This window comes from Phacochoerus africanus, chromosome 3 (assembly GCF_016906955.1).
Source record: "Phacochoerus africanus isolate WHEZ1 chromosome 3, ROS_Pafr_v1, whole genome shotgun sequence".
Lineage (NCBI taxonomy): Eukaryota > Metazoa > Chordata > Mammalia > Artiodactyla > Suidae > Phacochoerus > Phacochoerus africanus.
This window is the reverse complement of record NC_062546.1, coordinates 16,949,547-16,962,457: the sequence shown is the minus strand read 5'-3', so window position 1 is coordinate 16,962,457 and position 12,911 is coordinate 16,949,547. Positions and strand designations below refer to the sequence as shown.

The following is a 12,911-nucleotide window of genomic DNA, read 5'->3' as shown; positions in this document are numbered from 1 at the left end:
AAGGGAAATCATAATCACTCTGTTTCCACTTAACTTTGCAGTGACAGTAGGTGTGAAAAGGAAACAGGAGTCTTGTATTTTAAGACCCTAAAACTCCGACTACTCTGTACATGCTGCAGACTGCAACAAATATCAATCACAAAGACTGCTTTTATCGTTTGAGCCAGCCAGGTATCGGGCTTAGTACACACATCCACGTTCGCTCAGGGCAGGCACTGAGCAGTCCGCTGGGGAGAAGGGTGGCCTATTTGTGGCAACTGCTGTCTGGTTTCTCATTTTCACAGCGACTGCAGGGCAACCCATACGTGGCTCTTCCGCATAAGCAGTTCTTTCTGCCCCAACGCCCTTCCCCAATCCTTGCTTTATTGAACCATTCTTCTTTCGGTGGGGGTGCCCGGTCGGCCCAGCTTCCGCCCCTCACAGATCCCTTAAACAGTTTATATTTTTACTTTTTGGTAGGATCTGGCCAGGTTTAACTCCCCGCCTGGGGATGCGCAGAGGGCGGGTTCACCGATTCATCCGAGGCCTAGCATTTTGGCAATGAACAACAGGGGTATTCAAACACAAAGAACCACCTCGTTTTACCTCCCACTCTCCCACTAAACCTGTCCACCATCCTCTCGGTGGGCTTCCCCAGCCTCCCAGGGGACTGAAACCCTTCCACTACGCAAGCGAACTCGAGGCACGCATTCCTGACGCAGGATACGCGCCGCCGGATGGCTCCACCCCGCCTCGCGTCTCTCTGCGCCTGCGCTCTTGGGATCAAGGCTGGGTCTCCCGCACTGCTGCGGGAGGCCTTCACTAGTCTTTCTCGGAGTGGAGCGAAATTTGGGCGCTCGGGGCCAGTCGTTTTTATCAGATTTTAATAAGAAAGAGAAAAGGAGAAAATAAAATGAGCTTATCTTTGGCCTGAAGTTAAACAAGTTCTATTTGGATTTACCCCTCATCCAAAATAATGGTACAGGAGTTCCCGTCGTGGCTCAGTGGTTAACGAATCCGACTAGGAACCATGAGGTTTCGGGTTCGATCCCTGCCCTTGCTCAGTGGGTTAACGATCCGGCGTTGCCGTGAGCTGTGAGCTGTGGTGTAGGTTTCAGATCCTACGCGGCTCGGATCCCGCGTTGCTGTGGCTCTGGCTTAGGCTGGTGGCTACAGCTCCGATTCAACCCCTAGCCTGGGAACCTCCATATGCCGCGGGAGCGGCCCAAGAAACAGCAACAACAACAACAACAAAAAAAAAAAAGAAAGAAAAGAAAAGAAAAGAAATTAAAAAAAAAGGTAATGGTACAGTCCGACGTTAGCCCCGCCCCCTCCTAGGCGAGCTAGGTGTACCGGCTTCTTCAGTTCTGTCGTCATCACGTAGCTCCGGAAGTAGATCCACGCCGCGGTCCCCGCCTACCAAGCGCGCAGTTTCGCCTCCGCTGTTGCTAAGCGGCCTTGGATACCTGGCCGCGGGACGCTGGGTGGTGCCAAGTGGAGATGGTGGTCACTGGGCCTCAGGTAAGCGGGATTTCGACCGTGGTGGGCCGGCCCGGGCGTTGGGGAGGCCTAGGAGTTGGCGAGGGCCTCTGGGCCCGTCTTCGGGAATTGGGGTCTGCTAGGGTTTAGTAAAAGTGGAGCACAGATAATAGGCCCGGATCCCGGACCTCAGACTGGGCTCAAATTTAGCTCGCCTCAGACTGGGAGATTTTTAGTCATCCTGCTGAAGATGAAAGATCATTGGACAAGAAACCATAACAAAATATCCTAGTCTCATCCCCTTTTTCTAGGAATCCTGCTCTTAGGAAGCAGAAATATGTAAATTTCAGTAGTGTCTATGTTGGCAAAAAATGGAAAAGATGCCCTTGAAGACGGTGATTGAGTTTATTATGGCGTAATTACACAACCACTAACCTAATCAGAAGGCAGAATACAGTGTTGTATTATACAGTGTGAAAATAAGCATGGGCATGGATGCAACGGAACATGAAAGATAGTTGCAGTGGAACATGGGGATTTTTTTTTTCTTAACCTGACAAAGTGATTTTAAAGTTCGCCCTGAAGAATGAAGATGTGGGAATAACAGCTATTAGGAAAATTCTAAAAATTAAGAGTAATAAGAGGCATTAGCTCTTATCAACACCCCTAAATATTATAATATATATATTATAAAGCTGTAGTAATTTAAAAAGTATGGAGCAGGAACTTATGGCCAAATAGAGTATAAAAAATTAATAGTAAAATTAGGAGTTCCCTTTGTGGCTCAGTGGTTGCCAAAACCGGCTAGTATCCATGAGGATGCAGGTTTGATCCTTGGTCTTGCTCAGTGGGTTAAGGGTCTGGCGTTGCTGTGAGCTGTGGTGTAGGTCGAAGATGTAGCTCAAATTCCTCCATTTCTGTGGCTGTGGCGTAGGCAGATAGCTTCAGCTCTGATTGGACCCCTAGCCTGGGAACTTTCATATGCTGTGAGTGTGGCCTTAAAAAGCAAAAAACAAAACAAAACAAAACAAAAACCCAAAGAAACAAACAAACAAAAATTAATAAAATTCAGTTTTTAGGGATTTACTATATAAAGCAATTTTTTTTTAAATGGTCACACCCGTGGCATATGGAAGTTACAGGGCCAGGGATTGAATCTGAGCTGCAGCTGTGATCTACACTGGATCCTTTAACCCACTGTGCCAGGCCGCTGGGCTGTGGATGAAACCTGCATCTCTGCAGCAACCTGAGCTGCTGTGGTTGCATTCTTAATTCACTGTGCCACAGTAGGAACTCTGGCAGTGTGGTATTTTAAAGATGGATTGGTGTCAGACAGCTTTCTAGTAATTAAAAAAAAAAGAACAATTAACAATGAATTTTAAGCACCAAAATCAATTTTAAATGGACTAAAATTTAAATCTTAAAAATTATTAAATCATGAAATACTAGAAGTAAGCATTGTGGATGTATTTATAGTCATAGCATGGTAAAAACTCTTCTAAATATGTCATGCAATTAGGAGTTCCCGTCGTGGCTCAGTGGTTAACGAATCCGACAAAGAACCATGAGGTTGCGGGTTTGATCCCTGCCTTGCTCAGTGGGTTGAGGATCCGGCATTGCCGTAAGCTGTAGTGTAGGTGCAGACTCAGCTCAGATCCCGTGTTGCTGTGGCTCTGGCGTAGGCCGGTGGCTACAGCTCTGATACAACCCCTAGCCTGGGAACCTCCATATGCCGCAGGAGCGGCCCAAGAAAGGGAAAAAAGACAAAAAAAAAAAAAAGTCATGCAATCCAGAAGTGAGAAAAGAAAATTAATACTCTTGACTCTATAATGTTTAAAACCTTGTGTATGGCCAGCAAAATTCAACCAAAATAACCTCCCCCAAAAGAAGAAAACTACCAATAGCTGTTTAAAGACAAATAAACTTATGAAAGTATTTGTTTAAAGATCAATTAGAAAAATATTAAACCTAACAGAAAAATGAGCAGAGTATATGAACAAGAAAATTAGAAGAATACAAGCGGCCAATACACACTGTGGAAGATGACCATCTCACTAATTTCAAAGTGCAAGTTAAAACAATAAGGATTTTTTTGCCTATCTTATTATTTAGCAAGGATGAAAAATTAAAAGTAGATTGGATTGTGTGGAAACAAACATATTAGTGGAAGTAAAACTTAGTACAGTTTTTTTGGAGGGCAATTTGGAAATAATTTACTTAGCCATTCAACAGATAAGCCTCTGTAGATATGCACAGTACAGAAAAACATGTTCAAAGATGATGTTGTAGTAGTATTTTACTAGCAAAAATTTGGGGGAATAACATGTCATTATATGATGGGTTGCATAAATTATGTTGCATCCATAAAATGGAATACTGTACAGCAGTTTCTAAAAGAGTGGGAGATCCACATAGGGTGACATGGAAAGATGTGAAAGATAACAGGTTGGGTGAAAAGAAGTGCGTTGCAGAGTAGCACATATGGTCCTGTGTTGTAAATAAAACTAAGTTAACATGTATAAAAAGAACTTGGAAAAGTATACCCCATGTTTAAGGGTAGTAAACTGAAAAATCAGGTTAGAAACATGGTGATGGCAGAACAGGGCCTTGGGAGTGGGCCAGTGGGAAGGCCAAGGTTTGCCTTGATTTTTTGGCAGCAGCTGTGATTATTCATTTTACTCTCAGCCTTTGGGAATTGTAGGGAAATTGTAGCTAAGCTTCAGTTCCAACTGTATACTTTTTTTTGGCTGCCTCCTCAGCATGTGAAAGTTCCTGGTCCAAGGATGGAACCCATACCACAGTAGTGACAATGCTGGGTCCTTAACTGCTAGACCACGAGGGAACTCCTGTATGCCTTTTCTTAATGATTTAGAGGAAATAGACGGTTTAGTCTTTTTAGGGTCTTTATTTTGGAGTACTGTTTATTGTTTCCTTTTCCTGATCCTTTTTTCCATAAGACGATCATGGAGAAAGAGCTCCGGAGCACCATTCTTTTCAATGCATACAAAAAGGAGGTATTTACCACCAGCAATGGCTATAAATCCATGCAGAAAAAACTTCGGGGTAATTGGAAAATTCAGAGGTGAGTGGGTATATCCCTTCTAAGTGATGATAACAGCCTGCTGTTAACACTGAAAAGTCTTTATTTTCTTATGTAAGATGGATTGTTTAGGTGGGAGGAATTACATTTAAAGATCATTCCGAGGAGTTCCCATCGTGGCGCAGTGGTTAATGAATCCAACTAGGAACCATGAGGTTGCGGGTTCGGTCCCTGCCCTTGCTCAGTGGGTTAAGGATCTGGCATTGCCGTGAGCTGTGGTGTAGGTTGCAGACTCGGCTCGGATCCAGCGTTGCTGTGGCTCTGGCGTAGGCCGGTGGCTACAACTCCGATTCAACCCCTAGCCTGGGAACCTCCATATGCCGCAGGAGCGGCCCAAGAAATAGCAAAAAAAAGACAAAAATAAATAAATAAATAAATAAAATAAAGATCATTCCGAAATAAATTACTATTAAAACATCTCTTTTGAAAATTGGCAGCTAGCATGTTATTACATTTTCCTCCAAATCACAAATCAGAGAATTATTCTCATTATATGTATGCAAGTTTTTAAGAGGTTACAGGCTTTCTCCATATTTTAACTTGGGTAAAAACTTCAGTTTAGGGAAAGGAAAAATGAAAGTCTGTGTGTGTGTGTGTATGCTTTTTCTTAATGGGTAAAGATACGTAATCATGTAAGCAAATGGAAGAGCTGATTGAATTAGCATTTGGAGGATTTCTTTATGCCCTAGTGTGGTTTAGTTTGGACACCTTGGCTTTCGGTAGTATTTGAGTGGAAGCCGATGACTCTGTGGCAGGTCTGTTAGAGGGGATTCACTTTGGGAGAGAGACTGGACCAGGTCCCTCTAAATCCCTTCGTCTCTGGGCCTCTGTAGCCTCTGATTCCATAGTCTAGATGCTAAAGTAGCTCATAAATTGGTATAAATAGTGGATCTGACGCTTGCTTTTAAAATCACATTTCTAGCTTAAAAGATGAAATCACATCTGAGAAGCTAATTGGGGTGAAACTGTGGATTACAGCGGGGCCAAGGGAAAAATTTACTGCAGCTGAGGTAAGAAATATCCATAAGGGGAGTTCCCTTTGTGGCTCAGCAGTTAATGAACCTGACTAGGATCCATGAGGATGTGGGTTCAATTCCTGGCCTCCATCCTGGTTGAGGATCTGGCATGGCCATGAGCTGTGGCGTAGGTCGAAGACGCGGCTCGGATCTGGCATTGCTGTGGCTGTGGCGTAGGCCGGCAGCTGTAGCTCCGATTGGACCCCTACCTGGGAACATCCATATGCTGCGGGTGCAGCCCTGAAAGGACAAAAGACCAAAAAAAAAAAAAAAAAGTTAATGTCTTAACTATAATGTAAAGAAATTAAAGGGAGATGATTTATACAAAGAATGTGTACATTTCAGCTGCAAATATGTGGGCACATATACTCTAGAAGAACATGTATGTCTGTTTTTGTTTGTTAATGCTTCAGCATACATACACTAGAACACTTCTTTTTTGTTTGTTTGTTTTTGTTTTTTGGCCACCCTGCAGCATATGGAGTTCCCAGGCCAGGGATCAGATCAGGGCCGCTGTTGCGACCTGCGCTGTAGCTGAAGCAATGTTGGATCTTTAACCTTCTGCACTGGGCTGGGGATCAGGCTTTGGTCCCAGCACTCCATTGTGCCACAGTGAGAACTCCTAGAACACTTCTTTTCATTGACGTTTTGAAACAAAGACTAAATATAAGTCTGAGTATATAGACTCATCTCAGATGGGTCAGCCTATTGTGTGGAGTCCAGAATCTGTGAAGTTATGTCTCACTTGGGAGGAAACCCCCAGGGAGATGTTAATTGTGGCACTGTATTTTCTATATTTAGGGAGCTGGGGGAGAAAAGGAAATCCAGGTTGCAAACAAGAGCAAGAGGGCTCTGCTGTAGCAGCGCTGGTCTGAGCCATTGTTTCCAGAGGGGGATGCGTGCAATGAACCACTTCGATGCCAGAAGGAAATTGTGTCTATTATCCATATATTTAGTACCCTTAAAAAATGTCCTTTTGGGAGTGTGTTTTATTTTTTCTTTTTCTTTTTTGTCTTTTTTGCCATTTCTTGGGCCACTCCTGCAGCATATGGAGGTTTCCAGGCTAGGGGTTGAGTCAGAGCTATAGCCGCTGGCCTACGCCAGAGCCACAGCAACGCAGGATCTGAGCTGCATCTGCAACCTACACCACAGCTCATGGCAACGCCGGATCCTTAACCTCCTGAGCAAGGGCAGGGACCGAACCCGCAACCTCATGGTTCCTAGTCAGATTCGTTAACCACTGAGCCACGATGGCAACTTCTGGGAGTGTGTTTCATAATTAGCTAAATATATGTATTTTCTATGCTTATGGGAGTGCCCATTCATATTTTTTTCTGATGGAGTGCTTGAAGACAGTTGAGAGACTGTGGGTCTATGTTACCTACCCCAGGTGTTCTTGGGCTAAGTCAACAAAATCAGTCCTCGATTTCCTTCCCTCCCCAGCTTTGTGAAAGCCAAAGAGCTTTCCAGAGATAAGCATGCATTTCTCACGTGGTTTGATCAGTCAGTGGTTTGATCAGTCAGTGACTTGAACAGAGGTCCTCCTTGCGGTTGGTGTGAAATGACTTCATCCTGATATCCTTGGCCGGCAGTGAAGAAAGGTTGTGACCAACCAGGGGTGTTTTTGCTCACTCTGCACCCCCTTCCCCACCCCCGGGGACATTTCGCAACATCCGGAGACATTTTTGGCTGTCGGGAGAAGGTAGGTACAGCTAGCATGTATTGGGTCAAGACCAAGGATGCTGATTGGAGGAGACCTGTGACCTTCCTTTAGCTGTAGTTTTCCACTCTTGGTTTGCTGTCCTGATAGTCAACTTGGAAAATGTCATTTCAACTTGAGTGTTTTGCAGCTTTATGCTTAAAGCCAAGTGTGGAGGTCCTATGTAGAGAGTAAGTTTTTTATTGTCTTAAATACATGTACATTTAAGTGCGTGATACATTTGAAGTGTTTATTTTTCAGCTAGTTAAGGTCTTATTCGTAGTATTTTGGACGGAAGTCTTTGGAGTATATTCATAATTTTTCTTTTCCTTTGTGTAGTTTGAAGTCCTGAAGAAGTACCTTGATGGAGGTGGAGATATTCTTGTGATGCTGGGAGAGGGTGGGGAATCCAGATTTGATACCAATATTAACTTTCTCCTAGAAGAGTATGGAATCATGGTTAATAACGGTAATCATTCTTCTTTTAATAGAGGCAGTAATTTTCTATTTGTTATTTATGTTATGGTCCTTTGGCCTGGTTGTACATTGGAAAAAGCCCTGGGCTGTAAGGGTGCATGGTCCAGCATTCCAGCCTCACTTGCAACCTGCATTTTCTAGTTCTAGGCGTCTTCCATTTATAAAATGAGAGATTGGAATATAGTTCCAGGATTCCTTTCAGGTTAAAATTGGTACGTGTCTGTAATATCAAGCTTATCTCTTATCTAAGATATACTCTCCTCTCTTTTCCCTTTAAAGATGCTGTGGTTAGAAATGTGTATTATAAGTATTTCCATCCTAAAGAAGCCCTGGTTTCCGATGGAGTTTTGAATAGGTAAGCATACTGAAAGCAGAAATGACTTGGCCAGTGGCTCTCCTCTTGCCTGCATGGCTCTTCCCTTCTCTCTTCTCATACATCCTTTTCTCTGGCCCTCTTTCCTTTCTTGCCTTTTTGTTTTATTCTATTATAGTTTATTCTTTTACTTCTCATCCATCAAATTATATACCTCCCATCCTTTGAAACCTTACTCCACATGACCTTTTTGCCAGTTAGAATGCATGCAGTTGAAAGTGACAGAAAACACTTCAAATGGGATTAACACGAAAGAGACTCCATTGATTCACACGATTGAAAGCCAGGAAATAGGGCAGACTTTGAATATGGCTTGAAAGAATCATGATGTCATCAGGGCTCCAGTTCCATTTCTCTGTCATTTTCTTGGCTCTACTCTCCTGTGTGGGGGACGAATAGTTTTAACAGTCTCCAAAATTCATGTCCTCGTGCCACACCATTTCTGCAAGAGTGCATGCCTTGGTCCCAGCATGCCCAGCCAGAGCAGACGTGAGGTTTGCTCTTTGAGCTGGCTGAGGCCACATGCCCATCACGCACTGGTTGCTGTGACAGAGGGTATAGCATGCCCTGATGGCACTGCTGGGTCGTATTCTCCACCCCTGGAGCCTGGGATGAAGTCAGTTTTTTTTCTGATCCACTGGATCCTAAAACATAAATTAGGGACTTTGAGAATGTGGGAAATTAACGCGTGAGGGGGCAACATAAGGGGCCCTCTGAGAGCTTTTCCCTATATTCAAAAAGGTTTATTCCACACTTGAACTTGCTGTATGTCTAGCACTCTGCTGGGTTTGAAGATGCAGAGCCTAGAACACAGGACTAGGATGTGGGTCTGGTGTGCATATGGACATTTCCCTCAGGACTCAGGAAGGAGGAACTGATTCTTCTATGTTTATATTAACTTTGGCCGGCTTCCCAAAAGATGTGTAGCTGTGTAGGTGTACCTTTATTTAATTTTTAAGAATTGTATTTTGAATAAATCTACATAGTCCTTGTATCTAGTTCATACTTAATGAAGGGAGCATGAAATTCCTACATGTTTTTGTTTACCAAAATTTCATTTTTTTCTTCAAGGGAAATTAGCCGAGCTGCAGGGAAGGCAGTGCCTGGAATCATTGACGAGGAGAGTAGTGGAAACAATGCCCAGTAAGTGTGTTTTCTCAGCCCACCTGAAGTGAATGTATTTGTCATTTGATTAAAAAAATATATATGGGAGTTCCCATCATGGCACAGTGGTTAACGAATCCGACTAGGAACCATGAGGTTATGGGTTCAATCCCTGGCCTTGCTCAGTGGGTTAAGGATCTGGCGTTGCCGTGAGCTGTGGTGTAGGTCGCAGACTCGGCTCGGATCCCATGTTGCTGTGGCTCTGGCGTAGGCCGGTGGCTACAGCTCTGATTGGACCCCTAGCCTGGGAACCTCCATATGCCACAGGAGTGGCTCTAGAAAAGACAAAAAAGAATTTTCTTTTTCAAAATGAAGAGTTTTCTTTCTTTCTTTTTTTTTGTCTTTTTTTTTTTGCCATTTCTTGGGCCATTCCCACGGCATATGGAGGTTCTCAGGCTAGGGGTCGAATCAGAGCTGTAGCCGCTGGCCTACACCAGAGCCACAGCAACGCGGGATCCAAGCCGCGTCTGCGACCTACACCACAGCTCATGGCAACGCCGGATCCTTAACCCACTGAGCAAGGGCAGGGACCGAACCCGCAACCTCATGGTTCCTAGTCAGATTCGTTAACCACTGAGCCATGACGGGAACTCCAACAGTTTTCATTTCTGATTACACAAGTAACTCTCACCAAAAAAACAGTGTCAGCAGTTCAAAAGGAAGAAAATAGAACACCTCCACTCTCAATCCATGCCCCTCTCCCTAAAGCTAATCCTTCCAAACATATTTAGATTTTCTTCATTTTTTAACAGATAAAAATAGAAAAAAGTGTCTTATCCTTTTAATGACTAGATTAAATTGGATGTATCCTAATCTAACCAATCTCCTATTATTGAACCTTTAGGTAGTTTATAATATTTTGCTTTAATAACAGCACCTAACATTTATTGAGCACTTACTATGTCACAGCATGTGTTACTATTTCATTTAATCCTCACAGCAGTTCATCAGTTGAGATAACAGAGAGGTTGATGCCTAAGCTCACTTGATCTAGCAAGTGTCAGAACTGTTTCAAACCCAGACAGTCTGCTCCAGGGCCTGTATATACTCTTAACTTCTGTTCCATACTGTTATTATAAACAGTTTAATATTTATCATAAATAACAAAGCACAGAGTGAATATCTTTATACGTTCAATTTTTGTGCACTTAGCTAATATCTTTGTAGGCCAGATTCTTAGCATTCAGGTTTCTAAATCAGAGATCTTCCAGGTGATGCATTGCCAAATAAAATATATTAGTAAGTCACCCACCAGGCATTTGTAACATTTGCAGTCCCTACATACATGCTCCCTTCTCTCTTGCCAGTGTGGAATATTCTATTGAAAGTGTTACCACTTTTGGAGTTCCTTGGTGGCCTTGTGGTTAAGATCCAGCATTGTTGTTACTGTGGTTCAGGTTCAGTCGACCTCTGTCCCAATCCCTGTCCCGAAAACTTCTGCATGCTGTAGGTGTGGCAAAAAAAAAAGAAAGAAAAAAAGAAAAGAAAGTGGTCCCACTTTAACTTGCAGTTCTTTGATTATTACTTAGTGGGTGGCTTTTAAAGTCTATTGGCTGATTGTATTTCTTCTGTGAGTTTCCTGTTCACTGCTTTTTGCTTGTTTTTCTATCAGTGGTTTGTCTTTTCTTACTCATTTATAAAACCTCCATGTATTGCAAATATTTTTCCCAGTTTACCTTTTTACTTTGCAGTATTTTGCCCCATAAAAGTTGAATTTTTTTAATAATTAAAACTTATTACAAAGTTCTAATCAGATCCAATATATATATGTGAAGGGTAGGGGTTGTTAGTTTACAGTAAAAGTGACATTTCAAATTATTAGGGAATGGATGATATAATTTTGGCTAAATTTCCATTTTCATGCCACACCCCAAAATAGATTTCAGATGGATTAAATTTTTTTTTTTTTTGTCTTTTTGGCTGGGCCTCCAGCATGTGGGAGTTACCAGGCCAGGGACTGAACCTATGCCATTGCAGCAACCTAAGCCACTGCAGTGACAAGGCCAGATCCTTAACCTGCTGCAGCTCAGGAGAACTCCTTAGATAAATTTTTAAATATTAAAAATGAAACCAGGAGTTCCTGTCGTGGCTAACGAATCCGACTAGGAACCATGAGGTTGCGGGTTCGGTCCCTGCCCTTGTTCAGTGGGTTAACGATCCAGCGTTGCCGTGAGCTGTGGTGTAGGTTGCAGACGAGGCTCGGATCCCACGTTGCTGTGGCTCTGGCGTAGGCCAGTGGCTACAGCTCCGATTCAACCCCTAGCCTGGGAACCTCCATATGCCGAGGGAGCGGCCCAAGAAATAGCAACAACAACAACAACAACAACAACAAAAAAGACAAAAGACAAAAAAAAAATGAAACCATAGAAACTATAGGTGAATGTTTTATAATCTTAGAGTAGGAAAGACCTTTCTTAGTATGAAACCAAGTTTATATCCTAAAGGGGGAAAATATATAGTAACATATATCATAAGTTAACTTTTTTTTTCTTTCTTGGCCACACCTATAGCATGTGGAAGTTCCCAGGCCAGGGACTGAACCTGTGCCACAGCAGTGACCAGAGCCACAGCAGTGACAACACTGGATCCTTAACCTGCTGAGCCACCAGGAAACTCCATAAGTTAACGCATTTGACATTCAAGAATCACAACCTAATTCTTGGTTAATGAATGAAAGAACTGTGGACTTGAAGTTAGAGGAATTTAGAAATTCCTGATTTTTTTTTTTTTTTTTCTTTTTAGGGCCACACCTGTGGCACATGGAGGTTCCCAGGCTAGGGGTCAAATTGGGGCTGTAGCCACTGGCCTACGCCACAGCCATAGCAATGTCAGATCTGAGCCTTGTCTGCGACCTACACCACAGCTCATGGCAATGCCGGATCCTCAACCCACTGAGCGAGACAGAGATTGAACCGGCAACCTCATGGTTCCCAGTCAGATTTGTTAACCATTTCACCACGACAGGAATTCACTCCAGAAATTCCTGATTTCATGCCTTACATGCAGGGTGACCCGAGGCAAAGTCACTCCTACTTCAGTTGCTGTATCTGTGTAATGGGGACAGTATTAATCTTACAAAGTTGTGGGGAAGCTCTAATGAGGCAGTGCTGTGAAAGTGCTCTATACAGTGCAAGGCATCATTTCTTACTTGCTATTGAATTATTACTTCCTCAGTAGTTGGAGTGAAGGGCAAATGGCTGTTTCTGGGTCATTCAGAAACAGCACATGTCTTGGGAGGCTTTGAGGTATGGCTAAGCAGTTCTGCTTTGTGCTTTGAAATAGCTTGACCTGTTGGAGCCTCATAGTGTCATTTAGCCTCATTTTTTATCTTGTCCCTTTTACCTTCTCTTTCTCTATTGTAGCTACACTGACTTTGAATTCCTTAAACATGCTAAGCTCCTTCTCACTTTATGGCCTTTATGTAACTGCTTCCTCTTCCAGGAATACACTCTTCCAAACTTTTCACCCAACTAATCTTTTTTTAAGATTTTTATTTTTTCTATTATAGTTGATTTACAATGTTCTGTCACCCAACTAATCTTACTCATTCACATGTGGTTAAGAAGAGTCCTGTGTTGGTTTGGGGGTGCACGTTTAGCCTTATGCTTAAAGTCTTATCAAAAT

The 12,911-nt window shown here is 43.0% G+C and overlaps 1 protein-coding gene across 4 annotated transcripts in view; it reads left to right on the top strand.

Annotated features, from left to right (window-relative positions):
* The first annotated feature begins 1,328 nt into the window (after positions 1–1,328).
* The window catches only part of IFT52 (intraflagellar transport 52), a 36,631-nt gene continuing 25,048 nt past the window's right edge, over positions 1,329–12,911 (top strand). For 2 of the 4 annotated variants that reach the window (XM_047771059.1, XM_047771057.1), the window contains exons 1-6: positions 1,329–1,500; positions 4,416–4,540; positions 5,481–5,568; positions 7,613–7,742; positions 8,030–8,105; positions 9,195–9,266. In XM_047771059.1, the coding sequence (XP_047627015.1) occupies positions 1,480–1,500; positions 4,416–4,540; positions 5,481–5,568; positions 7,613–7,742; positions 8,030–8,105; positions 9,195–9,266 (512 nt within the window). In that variant the 5' untranslated portion in view covers positions 1,329–1,479. Of the gene's footprint in view, positions 1,501–4,415; positions 4,541–5,480; positions 5,569–7,612; positions 7,743–8,029; positions 8,106–9,194; positions 9,267–12,911 lie in introns of those variants that run through there. The other 2 variants (XM_047771056.1, XM_047771060.1) reach the window with 2 other exon arrangements.